The 24,934-nt window shown below is 44.2% G+C and overlaps 1 protein-coding gene across 1 annotated transcript in view; it reads right to left on the reverse strand.

Moving 5' to 3' along the window:
* Positions 1 to 390: 390 nt before the first annotated feature.
* The window catches only part of WNT2 (Wnt family member 2), a 40,799-nt gene continuing 16,255 nt past the window's right edge, over positions 391 to 24,934 (reverse strand). The window contains exons 4-5 of the mRNA XM_012761108.2: positions 19,718 to 19,982; positions 391 to 3,504 (exon numbers count right to left, since the gene is read on the reverse strand). Coding sequence (XP_012616562.1) covers positions 3,275 to 3,504; positions 19,718 to 19,982 — 495 coding nt within the window. The 3' untranslated portion in view covers positions 391 to 3,274. The remainder of the gene's footprint in view (positions 3,505 to 19,717; positions 19,983 to 24,934) is intronic.

Raw genomic sequence — 24,934 nt, forward strand, 5'->3', positions numbered from 1 at the left:
CACCCAGACTGAACTGCCATGTGCTGGATCATTTTTTTCAGATATCTGTTTCAGTCTGGTGACACCAGTTAAGTAAGAGCAGATAGCTGCTGCTCTGGGGTGCCCTGCGCCTCTCCCACCTCCATCCTGAAGCATCTGTAGTCCAGTAATATGCCAAGGAAAGCCCTCATCCCCAAGGGGCACAGAGCCAGAGCTGAGTGTGGTCATGGCGCTGGGGCTTTTGTGCTTGAGCTGAAGCCAGTTGAGGGGATAAACTGGTCTTTTAAGGCAGGGTGTTCACTCTTTCAGACCAGGAGGGGGGCAAGCAGGATGCTGTGACCAGAATGCACCTTGCCACAGCGGCCTCTGAGAATACAGACAAACACCAGTCAGCACCACAGACCGATTTAGGGAAGCAAAGCTGTTGCCGAAAGCAACTCATAGGCTAAGTCTCAGAGTTACATGCAGATTATATCTTTATTGTAGAAAACTCCAGGGAACTAGTCTATATCTTCCAATGCAGGACCTTTTTTGGATATTGAAGAAAATTAATGAGCATTATTTTGGAACTACAAAACTTTAATTTATAATCAGATTTTTTTTTATTAAGGGGGAATTTGTAAGGAGATTTGACTTGAATGGATTTTCCAATATTTTGTTTTGAGTAATTCATGCCATACATTTCCTTAAAAGCCTCAAGTAATCAGGAGTTTAGTGTATTTCAGAAAACTAGAATACTGATCCTCTACCAAGCCCTAAGTATACTGAGTTTGAAATTATCTTCTTTTTTTTTAAGTTTTTTTTTTTCCAAATAATAGAATACAAATTTTCTCTTTCAGAAGAAAAAACACACAAAAATATTTCTCCCTTTCATTTTGCCCTCCTCAGTGGCAAGACTCACTACCACCTGCCATGGTTGCCATAGTCTCTCTTATACATGAGGACAATTTATGTAGGTTTCTACAGGGATATGCCTTGTCCCCTTGCTACTTATCAGGAGGGATGCATTTCAGCATAAAAAGAAAGTCAGATCTAAACATCACAGGAATACAAAAACAATGAACATCCCATTGGAGCTAGAATTATTTGGAATCCACTGAATTAATCCTGAGAGAAACTAGTTTCGTTTAATGGATAAAGTGCTTAGCTTTCTCAAACACTCCCAGAGTGTGGCCCCATTTGTGATGGAGATCTGGGACACGGCTGATATGTGTAGGGACCCTTTGCCTCCCTTGGTCTCAGTTTCCCCAAACTGAGGGGAGCTGAAATGTTCTCTAAGACCCTTTCCAATTCTAAACATATCCATGGGTTTATGACTTTGCGGTTCATCTAGCAGGAAGAAGAGCTGATGGCTTCGGGATCCCTATGAAAGTGCCTTCGTCCTCCCATGACGGCGTTCACACCAAGTCACTGAAGGCTGAGTGGCTGCCACGTGCCCAGCCTAACCCCACACTAAGTTCAGAGCAGACCCTGTCATGCCCATTGTTCCCACCCTCTGAATCCACAGAAGAAAAAGAGAAAAGAGTCACTTTGGAAAAGTTAGTCAACTAATTTAGGGGTTTGGGAGTGAAGGAAAGGGGATAAATTCTGTCAGTTTTAAGAAGATTAGGAGGCAAATATCAACCATGACAAAGTACTCTAGCAGGTTGTTTTCCATGAACCTCAGTCCAAATGACCTACTAAAAAGCAAGAACAGAGACACTGAAGGCCAATGTGTTAAAAAATGAGCGAGCATCAGTAATTTAACACCAGATGCATATAATGAACTATCCTGTTAGTTAATGTAGCCCTGTGAGAAAATCATGTATAGAACAAGAACCAAATTGCTCAAGACGATGAGAAGTAGCTTTGTCTATTTCACCTTTCTTTCATTTAATATATATAAAAAAAAAAAAATGGTGCAGGCAGCCTAAACATTTTCCCTGAATGTCGTCTTCTGGCTAATGGCAGAAGCCAACCACCATTTGCATACTGATGCTCCCATAATTACAGTTGTGTCCCTTAAATATAGTCTCCAAGTTACGATTTGTTTGCAACATAATATGGGAGGATTACCAAGTTTATAAGCAAAGCTATGTGTCATTTGCTTTAGGCTACAGTATCACGTCATCTTGTAAGCATTGAATAAATACAATTAAACATGACAGGTCTTTAAAGAGCATTCGAAGGGTGATGGGCACTGGCGGCTGCTCCCCAGCACACGTGGCCGACTTCTCTTAGGCATCTGCTGACGGTAAAGGCTGCCCCAGGCGTGATTTAGCTCTGGAAACCTCTCTGTCAGCATTTTAGTTCCCTGGTCTTGTCATCCCACAAGTTTTCATTCTCAAAGTCATTTCAGTTACAAAACGCCATGGGTCACATGCAAAATACCAGATAGGAATTTTATTCTCCTTTTTTTTTTCTTTATCTGTACAGACACATTTTCTGATATTCCACGCACTAAATTATTTTCTGCCATATTCACCCAACAATTAGAAATCCATCTTCTTTTTAATTCCCTTCAGATCCTAAGTGAGAAGGAAGTCTCCTTCCCCAAAAGGTTCTTTATATCAAGGGATGGTCATGCAGAGGAGTCGCTTTCTGAGGCTTTTGCTATTGCAAAGCTTGAGCATGCCACGGTACCCAAGGACACACATTCCCACTTTGCTACATCAGATTTCAATATGGCAATAAGTGCCATATTTGTGGGCATTTATTGGAAAATATGCATTTCAAACCTGAAGTTTATTGAAAGCAGTCCTTCTATAGGCAATGACCAATGACCCCTGGGGCTGGTGGCTATAAAAACACTTGATCAGACAAAAGCCTTGCTTGTTTTTCTCAAGAATTAAAGTTAATTCAGTGGCAGTTGATGGTGCTTTCTTTACCCATCAAAGAGAAGTATGGATTTTCTTAACTGGGAGCATTTGTTGGAAGACACAGAGAAATCTCCTTTGAGACACTCTTTTTTCTGCCTGGCCAATTGCTCTAGAAAGAGGAAAAGTCTAAGTAGATGGAAACAGTGGTCTAGGCCCACCACCCTGCCCTGGAACAGCCTGTCATGCCCTTTCCAAAGAGAACTCACTAGGAAGACAGGTCCCCCAGAATGCCGGAAGACAGATAGAATAAGGTACGCTTTATGTGCAGCATGTGGGCCCCAGTGCTGGGGCCCCAGGGAGGAAAAGGGGACTTCTGTTGAGACAAAGGCCATATGCCTTAGGAAACACCCCCCCAGAGAGAACCCAAAGGTCCAGTGTCCTTGCAGATCCAATGGAGTCCTTGCAGGAGGGAAGGTGGATGGTGACCTCTGCTGGGGTCATGTGGGGGTCGCCCAGTCAGCGTTCTTGGGGGCCTTACACGTGTGCACGTCCAGGGCCTCCAGGCAGTCCTGACAGCGCACAGCGCAGCACCAGTGGAACTTACACTCGCACTTGGTCATCCGGGTGACACGGGAGGTGTCATAGCCTCTCCCGCAGCACATGACTTCGCAGCTGTCCATGCCCCGGGAAGTCAGGTTGCACACACGGCCTGCTGTACCCAGGGAGCCTGGAAGACAAGACAAGGAGATGTCACTGAAAAGCTTGGGCAGAATACCATATGCCTCAGGAGGAGAAGAGCCACGGGTCCATCCTCCAGGACAAGGGCTCTGGTATCACCTCACCGCAGCCTGGGGCTGGCACAACCATTCTTTAGGCCTGTCCCCTGTGTAATCCTCTGTGCCAGCTGCAGGGAGCGTTGCAGTGCCAAGAGGGCACAGTCCAAGAAGGACAGACGTGAAATTTTGGATTTGTCTTGGGCAACCTGAATCCAGCTCTCCCATTTCTGAGTGGGATAAACTGTTCAGATTATCCTTACCTGGCCTTAAATTGAAGGATCCTTGAATGGACAATGCCAAATCAAAGTGAAAAAAGGATCTATCCTTATTTCCTCTCTCCTGACCTCAAATCAAATTAAGGAAGATGTGACCATGGTTAGCTCCCTCAAAATTCATCAGGGCATGGAATCCTTGAAGGGAAGGAATTCTATCTCCACAGTCCTGATTACACCGGCTTATTAGAAAGGGACTAGAACTACAGCTGCTGAGGGGGAGGTGTGGACATCATGCGTGTGAGACCTGGAGGAGGGAGGAAGGTCCTGCTGGGTTTATCCCATAACTGTCCCCCTGCTGCAGCCTAGCAGACCACACAGGTGTGTGTGAGTGCTGGGTGAAGCCAGGATTCTAGGCCTTCATTGAACAAAGCTGGCATCAAAACCCTGTTGGAAATTACTGATGGAACATCATCTTAGTTAATCAGGGTGATGTTGCTAACTGGCAATCCATATTTATGTATTTGTTTCTGAAAAAGAATTTCAAAGAATTTCAAAGCCTCTTAATTTGCTTTATTCTTGAAGAAGTACCCAGAATTCTTTTACAAGAACATTATCAGGCCGGGCGCAGTGGCTCACGCCTGTAATCCTAGCACTCTGGGAGGCCGAGGCCGGAGGATTGCTCGAGGTCAGGAGTTCAAAACCAGCCTGAGCAAGAGCAAGACCCCGTCTTTATTATAAATAGAAAGAAATTAATTGGCCAACTAATATATATAGAAAAATTTAGCCGGGCATGGTGGCGCATGCCTGTAGTCCCAGCTACTCGGGAGGCTGAGGCAGCAGAACTGCTTAAGCCCAGGAGTTTGAGGTTGCTGTGAACTAGGCTGACGCCATGGCACTCACTCTAGCCTGGGAAACAAAGCAAGACTCTGTCTAAAAAAAAAAGAACATTATCAGACAACAGAACCAAGGGTAGTGGACATTTTTAGAGTTTGCTCAACTTACAATGATCCTTTCTACTTCCTTCTCCACAGAGACGGCCGCCTGGCAGCCATGTTATACAACATGTCCCTGTTCAATGGCGGCAGATGATTGGACCAAGGGTGAGCACCTGACTCATTCTGGGCCAATCAGGTAGATTTCCCTGGAGATGTGTACATTTTGACAGCCAGTCAACATCTACACATAAACAGTCTACAGTCAACATTTACACATAAACTCAGTTGCACTGGCAGCCACGTCCCATGATGAGGTTGGTGGACTAGAAGAGATCCACCCAGAGGCAGGAAGACAGTAAATGTACAGAGACAATGAAGACCAGACATGGAAAGGAAAAGCTGCCCACATTCCAAACTATTTTCTGGTTCTGCGTCTATTTCTTCCTGAGGCCTGGCTGCGTTCCAACCTCTGAGTTCCTAAGACTCTGTAACCTTATGAGAAATTTCCTTAGAGAAGCTAAACTCTTTATTTAAAAAAAAAAAACAAATCAGGGTGAAAAAGACAATGACTTAATTCATTTCCAGCTTCTCCATCATTTAACTAGGAATGTCTCCCTCTTCTAACTCCTACAGGGCCTCGTGACTGTCTCTGTTTATCACAATCCACTCTGTGTTAGCATTATCTACAAAAATGTCATGTTGCCCTGCCTGTCAAGGATGACCAGGGAAGCGGCAGGGTTCAAGCAGGGCGCAGGGTTAAGAAGAGAAGAGGGTGGGATAGAACTTGCCTCTGCGTGATCGGCCTCCAAGAGCAGGAAGAGTGGCCGGGGAATTTCATGAGGACAGGAAGGATAGCAAAGGGCCGGGGTCAGGGTGGAGGATGGATCAGCCAGGGGTGGCCCTGAGCATACATCGTGCTGAAGAAGCAAAGGGTTGGAAGAGGCAGCAGCTGGGGCTGGATTCAGGGCCACCACCAGAACGGTCCTTAAAATTACTGAGAGTGCAAAAAGGATGCACTGCCAAATGCTGCCTCTTAACAGCACACCCATTATTTCATTCAATAAACATTTAGTGAACACAAACATGAGCAAGACACTGTGCTGGCTGCTTGGGGTCTGGTGGGGGGGGGTTGGTGAATACAATAACTAGGACTCAGTTCCTATTCCCAGGGGACCTCATAATGTGGTGCAGAGATAAATAAAGAGATACTTCCACTATGGGATAACTGTTTCATTTGCTGAAGAGCTACTGTGACCCACAGTAGAGTCATGTGCAAAGCACTACGACAGACAAAGCTGAAAGACAGTCAAGTGAGGTTATTTCGAGCTTGGACAATTAGGGCTGAAATCCTAGCTTTGCCATGTGTTGACTGTGTGACCTTGGGCAAATTACTTCATCCTGTCAAGCTTTGGTTTCCTGCAATGCAAAATTGGGATAAAAACAGTTCTTTCCTCACAGGGCTTGTGTTTGGGATGGAATAAGATAATGCATGAAAGTGCCTGGCATAGTAAGTAAGTGCTCAATAAATGTTAAGGGCTCATTCATTCACTTAGCAAGTGTTTTTTGAGTTACTACTATGTGCCAGGCACAGTTCTGGGAGCCTAGGATACATGAATTTATAAAATAAAAATCTTGTCCTGAGGAGCTTATGTTCTAGTAGGCATGAACCCAGAATATTATAGTAATGATATTTCTGAGTATTAATATTAATGGTAGCAAGATCAGAAAAAGAGCCATTAAACTGTGCACTTTTATAGAGGAAGTGGTATTAGAGACAGGATGAAAAGGAAGAGGAGATCTGCAGTTAAAGAGTGGGGTCAATGGCATCCCAGGCAGGAGAGAACCTCCTAGCAGAAATTCAAGGGGCAGGCTCACAAAAGACTGCAGATTGAAGGTGACCCAGGCACGGGGTTGGGGGAAAGGCATTAGTCAAAGAGTTTAGAGAGGGAGGTTGGAGCAACAGGTTAAAAAGACTTTATGCCATGCTATGGTTGAGTTTTATTCTGTGGTGGGTGGTGGGCCAGTCCAGATTTTTAATCCCCAAAACTATGTCAGGATAAGTCTGGAAGAACAGTTTGGGGCAGGCAGGGAGGGACGTCTTGAGGCTGTTGGAATAGTCCATGCAGGAGACAATGAGCAGAGACAGAGCAGGACAAATACTCCATGAATTGAAGAGGGCAAGAGACAATGAGCAGAGACAGAGCAGGACAAATACTCCATGAATTGAAGAGGGCAAGTCACTAGAACTTGATGACCTACTGAACTAAGGGGCGGAAGAGGTGCCAAGTAGGAAAAGACTGAAAAATGTTCCTTGGGCTCCATGACAGGGAGGTAGCCGGGGCCTCCTTGCTGAGACCAGTTTCAGTAAAGAATGGGGGATGGTCCAGATGAACGCAGCAGACTGGGGAGTGAAGGAAGCAGAGGATTCAGGGACAGTTGGGGACAGCGGGTGCAGGCCCAGTTTCCAAGGAGCCTGGTGACGAAGAGGAGAAAAAGCACAGCCGTGAGGAGCCATGAGGTCCACGGTGGGACTGTGAGGTTGTTTTAGGCCATTTAGTTTTTGGTGGTTTGTTACGCAGCAATAGGTACCTGATGCCGGGTTTTCATCTCAGACTAGGTGTTCATTTATAAAAAGTACAAAAGTGAAAAAAACTAGCCAATGTCATTAGAAGTCAGGAAAGTGATTTCTCTTGGGGAGTAGAGAAAAGGAGTGTGAGGGAGGCTTCTCGAATACTGAGCCTTTTTAGGGTCCTGATCTGGGCACCGGTTATATGGGTGTGTTCGTTTGAGAAAGTTCCTTGTGCTGTACACAGGGCATGCGTGCACTTTTCTGCATGCATTTTATATTTCAGTAACAAGCTAAGAAGAGAAAGGTGGTCGTGTTAGAGGAGGAGGAGGAAGAAGAGGAGGAGGAGGGGAGGAGGGGAGGAGGGAAAGGGAAAAAAGGAGAAAGGTGGTAACCATATGTGCCAAGGCCAGGAAATGAGCAAAGCTCTGTAACAGGGGGGAGCGGCTCAGCGTTCCACACGGCTGGAATCCAGCGCTGGGGGAGACTCGCGAGGCATGGGCCCGAGCGGTGAGTGGAAGCTGCAGTGTGAAGGCTCCAGCGGTTTAAGGTCCCACTGGCGGGCGGTGCAGCGCCGCCCAGGGTGTCATGCAAAGGGCATGGCGATCTGCTCTGTGTTTCCGAAGGATACCGAGTGTGCGGGGCTGTCTGGCGTGAAGGGGGGCCTGAGCGAGGACCAGGGGGCAAATTAGAGACCAAGAAGGACGAGGAGGAGCGGCCTGGATCGGGACGGCAGTGGTGGGAGTGGGAGGGTTAGCAAGGCGGGACGGGCAGGACGGGCGGCTGCGTGGACGGTCGGAGCGTGCAGAGGGTCTGGCTGGAGTGACTGCGCTGGCGCCCGCGATTCCCTGAGGTGGGGAACGCCTGGGGAGGGGCCCGCTTCGAGAAAAGATAATGACTTTAGTTTTCAACATGTGGAGTTTGCTGGGACTGTGGTCATCCGGGCAGAAATGTTCGCAGGCCGTGCTCTGTGGGACTCGCGAGAGAGGCTGGGATGGAGACGCGGACTGGGAAATGTTTTGCCCAGATGTGGCGACTGAAGCGGGGGTTGTGAATGAGCCCCTCCGTGGGGGTGAAAAGTGCTCTCGCTTGGTATCCCAAAGGCGACTCTGAATTTTTACCTTTTTGTCTTTTGTTCATAAGCCCTATGTGCCAATAAAGATCCTTCAATTCCACTGATCTGCGTGCACCAAAACCAGGAATATATTACTGTGCATTAGATTTCCTTGTCCCCCTTGGCGCGGTGGGCTTAGGGGGCAAGGACAGGCAGGCAAGGTGTCTTGTGCCTGATTCAGGCTGGGGTCTCTTTCTGACATCTAATTTGGTGGTCTTTCCCCAGTGGCTTGAAGCCTAAGGAGGTTGGAGCTGGTGTTCTAACTCAGCCTGGTGCAATGGTTGCAGTGGTCTTTTGTCCCCCGAATGCAGAACCCTGAACTGGACTCTCCACAGGATTGCTCAGGGGAATGACTCATCAGAGCTCAGAGAGAGGATCAGACAAAGCAGTGGCCATTGACAAAAGCTTAACTTAGAAGTGGTTTCAGGAAAGAAAACAAAGATTCTGGCGGTGAGATGTCTCAGTAGTTCAATGCGCATTTAGAAAACGCTGGAAAACACAATTAATCTGAACATGCCACTGTCCACTGGCTGCCTCAACAGGGCAGAATGAGGGCCCAGAAGAAGGAAGATGAGAGAGGGTTTCTAAGGACTGAGAACCACTGATGCGAGATTGGTGGTGAGGTCGCACCTGGGGCACCAGGGAAGTGGCCAGCTGGGAAGGGAAGGGCGGTCCCTGAATCGGGAAGGGGATGAGACAGCCTAGCAGTGGAGGACAAACTGGCCCTGCTTTGGGGCTTGGATCTGATTAGACCTAATGACAGGCTATAAAGCAGAAGGGCAGCTGTGACACTTGTCATTTTCACAGAATATAGAGCCATTTCATTAAAACTCTGAAAAGAGCATTTCTGGAGTGTAAAATCTATACAGAATTTGCTGGTATTACTTTCCCTTAATGACTTATAATAAAGATTCATTGTTATTGCCGGCAGTAGGGCCATACTGCCTTAAAGACCTCCCAGCAGTTTTTCCAAAACAAAAAGCATCACCATTATACTTAAAATAAAAAAATTGAGATTATATATTTAATAATATATAATATATGTGTGTATTATATATAATATATTATCTTTTTATATAATACATATCATATATAATTATATTATATATATAATTATATAAAAATATATAAATATATATTATATATAATTACATTATATATAATATGTATTATATAGAGAGATAATATATAATACACACATATATTATATATTATTTATATAATTATATATACATATATTATATAATATATATTAATATTATATATTATATACACATTATATATACATTATATACATATATATTATATATTATATATTATGTATATAATATGTATTATATACATGTGTGTATTTTTTTTTTTAAATGAAAGGGAGTCACTGAGTTTTATGCTCTGCCTACTTGTTTAGTTCTAAATATTCAGGACACATAGTTCTCTAGATCATTTTTTCCAAATAATAGAGTAACTCCTCCCTGCTCTGGCCACAATAGAAACCACTTGGGAAACAAACCCAGCTACACCTATCAGCCTGAAACCCATAAGGCGAGTTTTCAAATCTTCCCAGCTAGATAGAATGGAAGTTCATCCCTCTGTCATTCTCCACTCTTCATTCTTCTTTCTTCCTTTCCCTCTACCTCCCTTTTCACTCCCTTTCTTTTCTTTTTGTTCATAACTGGAACCAATATTTATGGAACACTTACGTGGGCCAGGCCTTGTGATAAGCATTTTATCCACATTATTTCATTTAATTCTCATAACCTTATAAGGAAGGTCCTTTTACCATCACCATTTTGGAGCTGAGGAAATGGAGGTTCAGGTAGGTTAAGTAACTTGCCCAAGATCACACAGCTAGCTGGTGGCAAGGTCAGGACTTGCAACCACACCTGTCTGACTCCAGAGCTCAGGCTTTGACTGTTGAGATATTCTGCCTCTCCACATAGCACCTCGTCCTTCTGCCAGGCGCCAGAAAGCAGGCTCCCTCATGACCGTCCGTGGCCAGTGCTGTGGCATCTTTCCTGCTCTCTCCCTTAATTCTTTTATCTAATCAAGAACTTGCAAAAGTCCTGACATGTATCTTTTTTGGAAAGCAGCCTTTTTTCCCAGCTCATAATATGCTGTTGACAATTAAGACATCTAAAGTTTTGTGAGAAAATGCAAAAGCTACTAACATGCCATTAGTAGCCTTTGCTGCATTTTTGTGCACTAATATTCTTAGGGGATTCCTGTAACCTTTATGAGGAACGAGAATAATTTCCTTGCAATGCCAGGATTCACGTCTCCAAAACATGTGTGCCCTTAAGGTGGTTTTGACTGGGAAGAACCCTCTCTAAGGAGAACCTTCTGGTTCAAGGAAGCCAGTAGCATCAATTTGCATCTCATCAAAAATGAAATTGCTTAGCTTGATCACTTGCCTAACTTTTCATACTTCATTCTAAGATTCTCTGAGCCCTTCCAACAACCAACTTGATCTTTATAGGGGAAATATTTGCACCACACTGTATCTGCAAAAGCATATGTGACTGGCTCTAAAAATACTCCAAGGGAGATTTTAAAAAAACATTTTCAATTACTGGCCCTATCATTAGAGTCTCTTAAATTGATACTTTAAAAGGGTAAACACATATGTGGATCTTTTACATTTCAAATGTTTATTTTATAAAATCATTCATTTGCTTTATCATGTTATTTCGTATTGCACTTTGATTTACACAGTTCACGTATGAGAGAAGTGACAAGTTGAACGGGCATTTCCCTGACTTCCTTTTGCTTTACGTTTGTGAAGTGTGCCCACACGTGTGGCCTGCCTGGGCCCAGAGCCCAATCCCCTGACACACAGGGTTGTGGACTCAGACTCCAACCTTCTTGTCATCTTTACATCAGACTGTCGTGAGATCATCTGCCTAAACTGTGTCCATAAGACCCAGGCAGAATCTTGAAGATTGGGCAATATCCGTGCTGTGGGAAGTGCTGCTTCCAGATAGACTTTCTCCTCCCCACACGTGTTGTCTTCATCCTGACTTGCACAAGAGCTCACACATGCATGGGGAAAAGGGAGATGGAGAATCGGAGTTTCTGAATCACATGCATTAGGACCACATAACACACTTTTGGTGGGGCAACACGGAGGGAGCTTTACAGAACCAAGCAGCCCATCCCCAGAGCTATAAAATTAATAATGGAGTCAGGGTTCCCAGTGTAAAAACATTTCTGTCTCCACTAACATGCATCTTCCTGACAGCAGAGGAGGAGCAGAGGGGCTCTTGCTAATAGTTCCCAGACCCATACTTCTAGGAGCAAGGGTTCCCTCTTCTCTCTCTTTCCCTCTCTCTCTCTCCCCACCCCCTCCCCTCTCCATAGGCCTGTGTCTTTGGAAATTCCTGCCACTCCAGGCCGACAGAGGCCCATATGTTGACCATTAGGGCATAAAGCAAGATTCACTTAAGCCTGTCATCCAATAGGCTGTTTCTCCTCTGCTTGACTTACACGTTGTCATTAATGACACAGATTTATTGAGGGAAGAAAAGAATGTTAAAGAGCAAATGTAAGAGACCGCACATTCATCTGCTGGCAAGGCCTACCCCTTCCTCACATTAAGGATAGCAAAGCTGAAGCTACTTACGAAAGACAATATCCCTGCTTATCTCAGATGATTTTATTCAATGCTTACATAACTTGGAAAAGTTTGATTGGCACAGGAAAACATGTCCCATTAAATTAGTGAATCTTACAATGGAATTAAAGTTGCTACAGTCACACTCGGTGAGGCTTTCCATGCCTGGCACTACCTAGCCCACCTAAGTTATTTCCCACTGCCCCCTGTCTGTACCCCCTACCCAGGCCATCCCCTCACTATCCCACCGAGATGACTTTCTGATGTCACAGCCCTGTAGACTGCTTCCTCAGAAGAGTCACTCTCATCTGCTGCATGGGCCTTTCCTTTTCCTCCTTTCCATTGCAAGTTTTCCCTTCCTTCAAGAGTCAGGCCTACTTTACGGGGACCCTTGTCTCCAACCCAGCTCACCTCTTTTGTAAGGTCTGTGATGCATATTGTGCAACTGGGATCAAGAAATGCTTATTCATTTCTCATGCATCTTGTCTGCCCAAGCACAGGGGTTAAGCCTTGTGGTCTCTTCTATATACTGCATAGTGCCTATGTGGTCAACATGTATGTGCTGATTCATTAAATGTTAAATCGAAAGTAATTTCTTAAAAATTAAGATCAGCTTTTCTCATTGAGGGAGTGGTCACCCAGTCTTCAGGCACTATCGTGGTAGCAGACCAGCTAAACCTTATCTCTATTCAAATTGTCTCACTTGGTATAGAAAGAACACAAACAAGAAAGGTGGCAAGTTTTTAAATGATAGAAATTAAAAATGACAACTTAAGGGAGCTTGTGGCATCAAAGGTTCTGTTGCTGCAAACTTAATTAAAATTAACTAATAATGAATTCACTCACTTACTGAATCATAGGAACGTTAGAAACTGCTAGATGAGATGTCTATATCTTAAGAGATGCAGGGAAGTTAATTTGTCCATAGTTACCCAATTAGTAATCAGTAGAAACAGTAACAGGTAGCAATCGGTAGCACTAAGTCTCCTAAGATTATGCAGGGCTCTTTCCCTAATATTATGAAATCTGCATATCTTTAAAGAAGAGATTTACCAGTACATAATAGGTTTCATGAGAAAAGCTTAAGTGAAGGAGGCAAATTCATTATTTTAAAGTATTTAACATCATATTTCCTTAGTAACATATTAATATGGTAATTAAAAGTGAGCTTTTTTCCTATTTTCAAAAGAAAAGGACATCTATTTTGTAAATTCTTTGCTGTTAGTTGTTCAAATTATGTCAAAGAATTGTAATAAGAAATAAACATTTCTTTTTTTGAAAGAAATTTTTCTCTTTTTTTGAAAAAAAAGTTTCTTTTTTTCAATTTTCATAACTCAATCTGATTGCCACTGTCAATTCAAATGAGGGCACATTTTGGTATATCCTAAAAATATAATAATTCTACTAAGTTTGTATTTTGAAAAGTAACAAATTTATAGATCGTGCCTATAACACAAAATAGCATTGGATATAAAAAGTATTTTTGGTTATATTAACAATAAAATCATGAACTAACCAGTGATCTCACTGATAATAGTAATGAAAGAGGCCTCCTAAATAGAACTATCTGGTGGCAGCTAAAAGCAATAGACAGAGTCTGCTGATGCATTCATTCATTTGAGATTTTTATCTCTAGGGAAATGGCCAACAAGCAACATCTTAAGCTCTGTAAATGTCCCACTCATGCACTTGAATAGGAGGAAAAGTTCCATTCAACATTAAGCATAAATGGAAATTTTCATAGGCCTGTGTTATGTAGAGTGAAGACGTGCTCCATAGTTCCCTACAAAAACACCAAGTTATCTTTAAGCTATGACACGGCACCAACATATCCAAGAATTCCGTTAATACGATGAACCTATATTTTATGTTGTTAATAACCTGCCATTGACTTCAACTCAATGCTTGTTTATATACTAAGGTTTGGGGATCCAGTGAACCAGACGGATACAATTCCTGCCATCGTGGACTCTCCAGTGGAGCCTAGTGAGGCAGGCAGGTAACAAACAAATATTTGAACAAAGTCACTAAACACTGTGGCAGGTGTTATAAATGAAAGAACAGAGCTTTGCTTGGACCCAGGGGTGGCAGTGAAGGCGGAGAAGCAGATAAGTCCTTGAAACATTCAAAAGACCCTGCTGACAGACTGGATGGCGTGGCAGAGGCAAGAGAAAGGGGTGGAGTGAATGACTCAGGCTTCCGGCTTGACCACCAGAGTGGGTAGCACAACCGTTTTCTGAGACGGGGAGGATTTGGGAAAAACATGTTTTGGGAGCTCTGTTTTGAGCAGAAGCAGGTTGATACAAACTCGGGGAATCTGAGTGAAGCTGTAAAGCAGGGAATTGGCCGCAGGATGAGGGCAGAGAAGATAGATGACGACAGGGGTCACATTCAAAGCAGGAACAGAGAAGACCAAACCAGGGAGAAGGTAGAGTGAGGAAACAGCTCAGACTGAGCCTTGAAGCCTCAGACTGCTTCACGGACCACGAGGTGGACAAGGCTAACAGGGCAACACTGAGTCCGCCTTCCTCATCTTTGCATTCCCAGGGCTTATAATAGTCTGGCACATAGAAGGAGCTCGATAAATATTTGTTCAGTGACAAACGAGGGACGTAAGATGTCCTGGTGGGAACTGCACATACTAGTATCTAAATAAGGTCCACCCACTGCTATTGGCTGACGTGCTTGCTGTTCCTTTGTTTTTGTTCAGCTGCTGGGACACGATCACTGCTAACTAGGTTCTGAAAACCAGGCGACAGCACAGGGACACTAATCGCTGCAAACCAGGATCGGGATTGTGTTCCCGTGGGTTCTGAGTTCTGCTTGCCAAATATGATTTACGTGGAAAGAAAGCGGATACCTGAGAGCTAACACCATTCACAGCCCCGAGCTGTCAGGCAGGTATCGGGTTTGCAGAGGGAACAAGTTAAACGACTGCCGATCTCCATTCGTTTTTTGAACTTGACTGGAGAAGAGGTGGAGGGCTGCTTGTTTCCTGCAGTTGGAGAGACCTCAGGGTGACCTCTGGCCCAGGTCGGGGTTTTTACATCCTAACCAGTCAAAGTGACCCATGATTAGGTGCAGACGCTTTCTCTGGAGAGGACAGCAGCATTCCTCAGTTAGAGATGAAACTATCTCTAACTTAAGGGCTTCTTTGATTTACAGATGCCTGGGGCAATAAGAGTAGATAACCACAGAGCACGGAATACTCATCCCAGAAAGCCCGGCTTCCAGGATCGAGTCTCCAATTTGGCCTGCAAAGTGTCACATGCACAACATCACATGTTTATATGTACTCTTCTAATCTGAGCGGCATGGGAGAGCAATGACAGTTGAACCTCAGGGCTCTCACATTCTTCAACTGAAGACTAGTGGAAAATGTTTTTTTTTTTTTTTGATGTTGTTGCCATAAGAATATCTTCCTTCATGGGTTTTGGGGCTTACTATTTCTTAGGAACAATTAAAGACACTGGCACTCTTAAAAACTTGAAGGGCTTCTCAGTGAAAGGGGCTCCAAGGCAAATTAATGTAAATGTGGGTGCAGCTGGATTCTGATCACTTTCAACCTCCCCACTCTGTGGGCATCTCTCACCCATGAAGGTCCCCTGTCTTCATGCTGCCTCCTTGTTACACAGGACTTACCCCCACCATGAGCGCGCATGCACACACACACAGATACCACCAAATTTTAGGAGGTAAGTGGTACAGTAGGAAAGGTATGAATTTTTGTTTTGATTTTTATTTACTTATTTATTTTTTTTAGTTTCCCACTTACAGGTCATGCAAACTTGGGCAAGTAACTTTTCACTTTCCTTCTCTATAAGTGGAGGTAACTGCTGTGAAGAGTCAGAGAATATGCGCATAAGGTGTACAGCACAGGGCCTGACTCTCAGTAGGAACTCAGCCAATGTCCCATCTTCCTTGCCCAGCTAGGTCTGCCCTCACCCAAGAAGACCCCAGGGTCTCAACTCTGCAATCCTTCTCATCAAAATCTGCTAGTCTTGGTATCGTTATTTCAGGACTTTCCCAGTGGTCTACCTTGATAACTTCTGTCAGGCTAATTCCAGTGAAAGTTTTGATGATTGAACTCATTTTCATTTTTCAACTTGTAATAAAAAAGGGTTCCTGAAGACACAGGGCCTAAATGTGAAAGAATGACCTTACTGGGCAAGCCAGGGTGGGGGATGCCTTTTGGGTAACATTTATCTGGAACTCCTCAGAAAAACACATTTTTCCTTTCCTTTGTAAGAGATTAGGTACTGAAAAAAAAAAAGTCCCTCTGGAGTTCTTCGTACCTAATACTTAGGAAAAATCAGGAATCATGGGCCACCTAAACCATGGATCTTTCAAACTGTGATGGGCTTATGTTTGAAAAGCATACAGAATCGCAGCTCCTGAGATTCTGGTTCAATAGGCCTCTGGAGAGACCCTCACTTTGGGAAACAGTGGACTAGACCTGTAGACTTTATCCACAGCACGGACAGCAAGACAGCTCACATCAGTCAACAAGTTACTTGGAACAGGAGGCAGTTGCTGACCAGCAAGAGTAAAACTAGTCTGTTCCAAATACCCATTACATGACAATATTCAACCTGCTCACAACCATTGTTTTTCATTTCAGCAAGCAGAAGGTGAATATTTGTGCGTACAGAATCATGCTGTACCCACGTATACCCACTTAATTCAATATTAAGTTGAATATTTAAATATGCATGATTTCAAAACCAAAACAATGATTTAAAGACAAAAGCAAAACAAAATAACCACAGCAAAGCAGACTGGGTGGTGTGAGATATAACGTCGTCGGGATGGGTTAATGCCATTTTTAAAAGAGAAAATGCAAAATAGAGAAATTATGTGTGACTTGATTTAAATTTTACTGCAAACTTTTGACTTGTTTTAGAGCCTGATGGTAGCCCATTTCATGTGAAAGTTCCATATGCCAGAAAACAGGCCCTTCCCAATGTATGGTTTTAGCGCAGGGGAGAGGGGCCCTCGGTAACGTGCGTGTGCTGAGTGGTTCTTTAACATGGGCTGAGAGGGTGACACGCTGGACACACAGCTTCATTTGGAGGAGAGGCTCCTGCATCCCACTGTGAGTGACAGGCAGGAAACCTCCCCCTCTTGCAAGTCACCCCGATTCTCTGACAGAGGTTAGAGGCTACTCCAGCATGATTCTGTACCCACGAACTTCTAGAACTGTTTTTGGCTGACTGGCTAGAGCACATACTACAAAAGTTTCTAATAGAAAATGGACAGGATAAAGCCTCATCTTTAAAAGGATATAGCTATTGGTCACACAACCAGGAGCAAGGCCCTCAGCAGCTGTATGGGTTGAAAGAGGCTTCCTTGGATAAACCCGCATCTCATACATGTGCCTATTCATACATGACACCAAATATGAACGATGAAAAAAATTCTTTAAACAATCTGGACTTTTGCTTACATGATATCAAATATCTTGAATCATATTTTTACTAAAATAATCATCTGATGGTCAACAGAATTAAAAAGAAATGTTGCAAACTTTGCATGGATAACTTTGGCACTCTTAGGCCCAGCTAAAAAGGGCAAGAATTAAGTACAGTTCAGATAATTTATGAATAATTTAGGAATCTTTCTGGAAGTCTGATCCAATATATTAAAATGGTCACTTAAAAAAAAAAAGAAACAGGGTGGATCCTGGTTAATCAACATCAACTGATAATCAAATTTATATATTTTTAAAGTCAGATAAACAAAAATGCATCAAAGATGGAAGAGAAACAAGAGAGTAAATAAATTAGCTTGCCCCAGAAAGCCAGCACCTGCAGCTGCACACCTTGTGCCTGGTGCAGAGGGAGACAGAATGAAATGGTTGAAAGGACAGACTGAGGTTTCAGTCCCTGCTCTGCCTCTTACCAGCAACAAGTGCTTGGGCAAAATCCTTAAACTCTCAGAGCATCAATTTCCTCTCCTCTAAAATGGGATAATAACATATGCACTTTCTGTAGGAATCAGTGAGAGAATGTAGATTGAGCTCTGGCATGTGATGGGTACTGCAGATATGTCCGCTATTTTAGGACCAAGAAACAGAATTTCTTTCTAATACAGGAAGTAGAGAAAGCAAAGACTGCAAGAATAATCTAGTAACTTGAAGAGGTGGCAGGGATTAGATTCAAAGTCCCCTCTGTGGGGCAAAAGAAAAATGTTTATTTCATTGAATATCCATAAGGCAGTAAATATTCTTCCTAGAATAAGTGCTTGCCTCCCAGTGCTAACTATTTCCAACACACCCATGTCATAGGGCTGCTTTAGGATTCAATAAGACCATGTATGCAGTGATCTCAGCCCGGTACCCAGCACACAGGAGTCAATACATAGGACCTAAAATGATCAAGATATCATCATCTCCATGTTCAGTTTGAGGAGGCTGACGTTAAACAGCGAGTGACTTGGCAGAGGGAGAGCCAGACCCTTGGGACAATCCTGTATCAAAGAACAGGTTTCGTGGTGATTTGGCTGAAACTTTGGCCTGACAGGTAGGATGACTTGTTAGAGGTCCCAAAGCGTGTCAGGAATGCAGCAGGGCACAGCACCTGGTCTTCTGCTCAGTCGTCATTAATCCCTAGGCTGCATGTACGAACCTGCTCAAATGCTGTAAGAAACTAGCGCAGCAAACCATGAAGGAAATTCAACCACTCGGGCAGAAAAGAGGCCTTGGCCTCCTTGTGACATTCATTCCCTGGTCACCTTGTCTCTTGGTCAATCTAATGTTAGGAGCCGGCTGCCAAGTGCACTGTTTTACTGGTGCCTTTGCAATTATTCGGGAATGAAAAAAAGAAAACTCAGAATCTAAGTTAAAGAATGGTTTTTCTGATAATGGATTCGCTTGTTCTCTACCAAGTCAGAGAAATTGGCCTGAGCCCAGGTGGGCTGTGGGCCACCTCCTATCGACTTAAACGTGTACTCATTTTGCACCACAAGCCAAGCCTAGAGTTCAAGGCTGATCATGAGGACAGGGGTGGGGAGTGAGGGGGGTTGGGGGGTGGAGGGGGGTGGGGGGGGTGAGAGGTGGAGCATGCACATGTCCAAAACCAGACAGGTGGGAGAGGCCGCTGTGTGGAGGCTGATGGAGCTGCTCTTTGAGAGAGTTCAAGACGGAGAAGTTGCCCTCTGGAAGGGAAGTGCCTCTCACACAGCCCTTATACACTGCCCATCTACAGCCTAGAGACGGGGTGAATCGTTGCTTTTTAGTATTTGGCAACTTCTAAGCACATTGAAAAGAGCAAGGTAAGGTGAAGTAGGGCATTTTGAAAAGAGGCCAAATTTAAAGCCCTGCAACCCTCTTCCACAGTCACAGAGGGAAGGAAGGTACATTGCAAAGCTATCCCTCTCGCACGTGAAAGATGCTTGGTTGCTATATCTACATAGTGCACATCCGTGCACTAATTAGAGTTTTGCCCAGGCTGAAGAACTTTGCTAATCTGCATATTTTGACTTTTTGCCCCATACATTCTTGGGTTCCCGTTTCTCCAGAATCTACACATTATCAGTCTGCGTAGAGTCTACCTGTTTCTCCAATTGCTTAGGAGAGCTCTCTGTGCAGTTTCAATGTGAATTATAAGGAACATGAGCTTTGAACCTGAAGGCAGCAGGCTGAAAATACAGAGCCTCATTTAAATTGTGGAATATCGACTGTCGAAGGAATTAGGTGCTGTGATTAACATGTTTTTTGAACTTACCTGCTTCTCGGTCCCTGATACAGTAGTCTGGAGAATTCTCAAAATACACGAGGTCATTTTTTGTTGGCTTCTTAAACCTCTTGTTAGCCACAGTGAAACCAGTGCCATCCTGGTTCATGACCACTTGGATGGCCCCATTGTACTTCCTCCAGAGATAGGCACCCGTTTTCCTGAAGTCGGCCATGGCCAGCCAGCATGTCCTCAGGGTACAGGAGCCGCTCACACCGTGACACTTGCACTCTTGTTTCAAGAACCGCTTTACAGCCTGCCAGGAAAGACAGGGGCAAGTTCAACAAAGGTGGCCTTGAGCATGTGACACGTGCTACAACTTTCCTTAGCTTCGAGCAATCAGGAAGTGACTCTGAGGAAGCTGGATCCTGGGGCTAATGACTGGGAGATGTTGGAGCATCTCTTGTCACTTGCTGGTCACTTTAGCCACACTGTGCTGAAGCAGGAGGGGTCAGTGGGTAGAGACTGGAGAGGTAGTGCCTAACTGCGACCCCACTGGCTATCGGCATAACAAAAACCTCACTATTTAATAGGGTACATGACCAGTTTGAAGAGTGAGGGAATGAATTAGAGTATTTTCTAAATAAATATAGCTTTATCATATTAAACATGTGTACTATCATGCAAATTAGATTAACAAAGCAATTGCTAAGTCCATCTTTCAATAAACCGGTAATAGTAATTGTTTCTATTTCTGGAGTGCTTTCTATGTTCCAGGCACTATGCTAATGCTTTACACACTCTATCTTGATGACCTTAACCTTCTCAGCAATCCAGTGCTACTGTATTTATTTGGCATAAGGCCGAGGACCATGACTAGAGAGGTTAAAGCACTTGCTCGCAGTTACACAGCCAATGAAAGGCAGAGGCAGGCTGCACTGAAAAGTCAATTAGTGACCGGAGGCTGACATTAAATTAGGGAGATTATCCCTCAAACCTGGCAACGTTATTCAGTTTAGATGACAGGGCTGGGTTTGCTCTGATCTTTCTTAGAGAGGCTGCAAAGGAAAGTGGGACAAGCCCATCTCAGCTGGTTCCCAAAACAAATGCCCCTGTTCTGTGGGTATGAGGTCTGGGGACAGGGAAGGGGACAGGTGAGCCTGGAAATGCCCAAGGATGCTTCTGCTTTGGTCTTGGTATGAGCCAGCAGAGGTAGCTGCACCATTCCCAGAACGATTTGGTGAGGGCTATCCCAGCCTCACCCGTTTCTCCTTGGCTTGCTTAAGTGAGGAGAGTTACTAGCGCTCATGGTCTTCACAACACCCGGATCTACTGTTCTTCCCATTTTACAGATGAGGGAACCGGGGATCTAGCGATCAAAGGATATTTCAACTCTAGGAAATATTTCCACAAGTTTTGCAGGATACACACCCACATGGATGTTCACTGCAGCTACTGCATAATTAGTAATAGCAAAATATGAGAAAAAAACGCAAATGACATCAATAGGAAAATGGCTAAGCAAATTATGGTATATGCTTAATAATGGAATATTATGTGGTCTCTGAATAATGAGGTAGATCAATCTTCCAGGAACAGAAAGAAGTGGAGTGTTAAAGCCAAAATGCAGAACAATATATGTGGTCTGATCCTCTTTTTAAAGGCCTGCATGTGTGTGTACATGGAAGAAGAAGGGAAAAAATGTTCTTCTACAACCTGGCTGCAGTTTGTAGAATTTCATGGTCTGGAAAGAGAAGAGAAAATGAAAAGAGTCAACTACTCTGCATGGTAACAGGAATTCAAGGATCTTTCCCTGGCAACTGGAGGGAGCAGAGCCGCGTTTCCCATTCTTGGCTACACATTAAAATCACCTGGGGATCGTTTCTAGCCCCTGCCCAGTCTGGGTAAAGCAGACCCTGAGGTGGACGTGGGGCCACGGCTGTGCTGGTACTTGAGCTTGCTCAGGTGTTTCTAATGCACAGCCAGGGTTGAGAATCACGTCCAAACTCAGGGATGCAGCAGAGAGCGGGAGTCTGAGGGCCTTCAGAGGGCTGCCAGGGCGAGAAATTCCCATGGCAGGGGCCGTCATTGCATGTCCAGGAACAGGGAAAACTGATGACTCAATCAGAAGTGGTTTCCTACTCTATGCCTCCAAATCTTCAGACCCATGCTTCCAAAACGTCAGAGGAAAACTGTGCCACTTCTGCTAGCGTTGCTTTGGAGGGAATGAAAGATGGGTGGTGGCCAGCGTAAAACCCGAGCGCCCACGGATCCATGGATCAGTGGGCCACAGCCATGGCAGAGGAACAGGCTACAGCGGTGACCCCTGAGGTCTCTGGAGGAAGCGCTGAGGAAGGAGCTGGGGGTTCCCGCGCTAGGCCACTGAGGGAGGGGCTGGAAATGCTTTATTCTGACGATAAAAGAATGAGTGACTAAAGCAGAGGACCGGTGTTCTGTAACTATAGTAAAGTGTGCTGCAGTAAGTCTAGATGTTGCTTCTAAAATTTAAAAACAATAAACATCCACATAATATTGTTAACTGCATAACCAAGTATCGTGCCAGTTCTGCATCTCATAATCTCTGATCCAATATCACAAAATCTATGTCAATAGAAAATGTTCTTAAAGTGAAGTTTGGCATTTTCTTGTTTTACTTGCTACCAATTGCATTAATCATAACTTCATAATCATGCCACCTATTCCATCACTTCTCATTTCCTGGGGCCTCCATGGTCCTCCGTCCTCTGACTATAACCTGGACTGGCTCCACAGCTGAGACCTCACATCATGCTCTCCTCACCTGGACACACACTCTCCTGGATGCCATGTTGCTTCTTTTTTGATTTATTCCTTCTTTTTGCTGCAGTACATTGTTGACTAACTCCTTCAAGGTGGGCACATTTTTTGAATTCTTGCATGTCTAGTATATCTTCATTCAGCCTTCACATTTGATTAATAGCTTGGCTGGGTATAGGATTCTGAATTGGAAATAATTTTCCTTCAAAACTTTGAAGGTACAGTGCCACAGGCTTTTGGCCTCTAGTGTTACAGATGAGAAGTTTGATATCTGGCTGATTCTTTTAAAACAGATTTTTTGGTTTGTTTTTGTTTCACCTTTTATTTTTCCCCTGTGGAAGCTTCTAGAATCTTTCCCTTATTCTTATGGTTCTGAAATATCACAATATTCCCCCCACCATTAATCCTGTTCAGCACTCAGGAGGCTCTTCCAATCTGAACACCCATGTTCTTCAGCACTGAGACATTTTCTTTAATATTTTCCTCCTCTCTACTTTTTTTAGTCTTTCTTCATGGCATTCTAATTAGTCACTAAACCTTCTGACTCAATCCTCTATCTCTCTTATGTTTTTTCTCATGTTTTTTCAATGCTTTCTTCCTGGCTTCTTGAGGAAGAAATTCCATCTGAGTAACACTCCTGGCTCTCTCCACCCCATTGCTCATGTCTCCCCAGAGGAAGCGAAGTGACTTGTCCAACTGGTGAGTCTAGAGGAAGGAGCAGGGCTTGTGTGCCTGTGTTCTTTCTGGACATCTGCCAGCACTGGGAAATGACTTACAATGGTCTTCTGCCATCAGCATGGGGCTCCCCTGTAGGGGCTCCATGGCTACCCAGCGAGGGGTGAGTCTGCCCGGCTCTGGGGTGGGCTTCAAGGAAGCACTGCGCTTCCGGGCCACATCCTCCAGTGCAGCTTTTTTTTTTTGTAGGGAAACTGACATTTTTAGTCCATCTCTCTGTCCATTTTTTCAACTGGTTTCAAACTCAAATGGGAAAGAGGGAGGTTGTTTATGGACCTCCTTAAACTCCATTTGTGTTTGGGGCTTTCTGTTGTACTTTCTGAGAGATTTCTTTGGCTTTCTCTTCTGAGTTCTTGTCCCCTAATCGTCACTTTTTCAAAGCCTCTCTTCTTATTTATAGATGTTAATATCTTGTATCTCTGTAAGGAGACTAATTCAGCTTTTTAAAAATTGTCTTTTTGTCCCTGAATTACTGCTTTTTCTTATGGAGTCATTTTCTGGCAATTTTCTTTTTTCTTTTTTTCTTTCATGCTGCTGAATTTAATCTAATCTGTGATAATCCTTGGACAGTCTGTTCATAAGAATGAAGTAGGGGGCCGGATCAAGATGGCAGACAAGAAACACTGCCAGACAGAGTGTCTCTGCAGAAAAGACAGATTCTAGCAGAAATTAGAAAAAAGAAGCAAGAAGACGAGCATACAGCGGACGAGAGTCAGAAGGAGGGGTACCTGAGACCACGGGAGACTCCACAGGAGGAGGTTGCGGAAGAGAACTGGAAGCAGAGACCTCCAGAGCAGCTGGAGACCAGCGGCAAGGGTAGGAGCAGCGATTAACTCTCCCCTCCCTTGCATCTCGGACTGCTGGTGCGCTCTTCAGTGGGTGGAGAGACCTGCGGACACCAGCCCAGAGACAGCCACCACCAGTGAGCGGTAGTGGTTGAATCTCACCCACAGACACCACCTACCGGCTCAGAAACTAAACAAGGCGTGTAAATACCCAAATGAAAACCTAAAGGAAAGAAGCAACAACTGATCAACATGGGAAGAAATCAGCGAAGGAACTCAGGAAACATGAAGAACCAAATGGAAACCACACCCCCAAAGAGGAGCACCAGCCCCTTAGAAATGGACACCAACCAAAATCAGGCAACCAAAATGACAGAAGAGGAATTCTGAATGTGGATCATAAGAAAATTCAACGATCTGCAAGAACAACTCAATAACCAACACAAAGAAACCACAAAAAGCCTCCAGGACCTGGAACAAAAGTTCACTAAAGAAATCGATACAATGAAGAAAAGTTTAACCAAACTCCTGGAAATGAAGAACAAATTCAGGGAACTACAAAATTCAGTGGAAAGCCTCAAGAATAGGGTAGACCAAACAGAAGAATGAAGTAGTAAATAGATGTTTAGGGGCTCTGGTTGTATAGGTAGGGCTTGTGGACCATAGAATTTTGCATTTTGTTGAGTGGGTAGGATGCTGGCTCTTATGCTGGGGACCCTAACTCCGGAGAGCCTGGGAGGTTAAATGCCAGACTTTGAGGAATTTTGCCCGTGGAGGGTAGGAGGGGGGTTCCTTATTCCACCTGTGGATTTTTAAGTTAATCTTGATTTTCAGGCCTGTGTTTTTCTCCAGGGCTCATTTTTACCTGTGGCACTCTCAGGGCATCCTAGTTCCCTTGGCTGTTGTCCCATCTGCTGCTTTCCTTCTAGACTGTGGCTTCTCTATCCATCCT

The sequence above is a fragment of the Microcebus murinus genome, chromosome 9 (assembly GCF_040939455.1).
Source record: "Microcebus murinus isolate Inina chromosome 9, M.murinus_Inina_mat1.0, whole genome shotgun sequence".
Lineage (NCBI taxonomy): Eukaryota > Metazoa > Chordata > Mammalia > Primates > Cheirogaleidae > Microcebus > Microcebus murinus.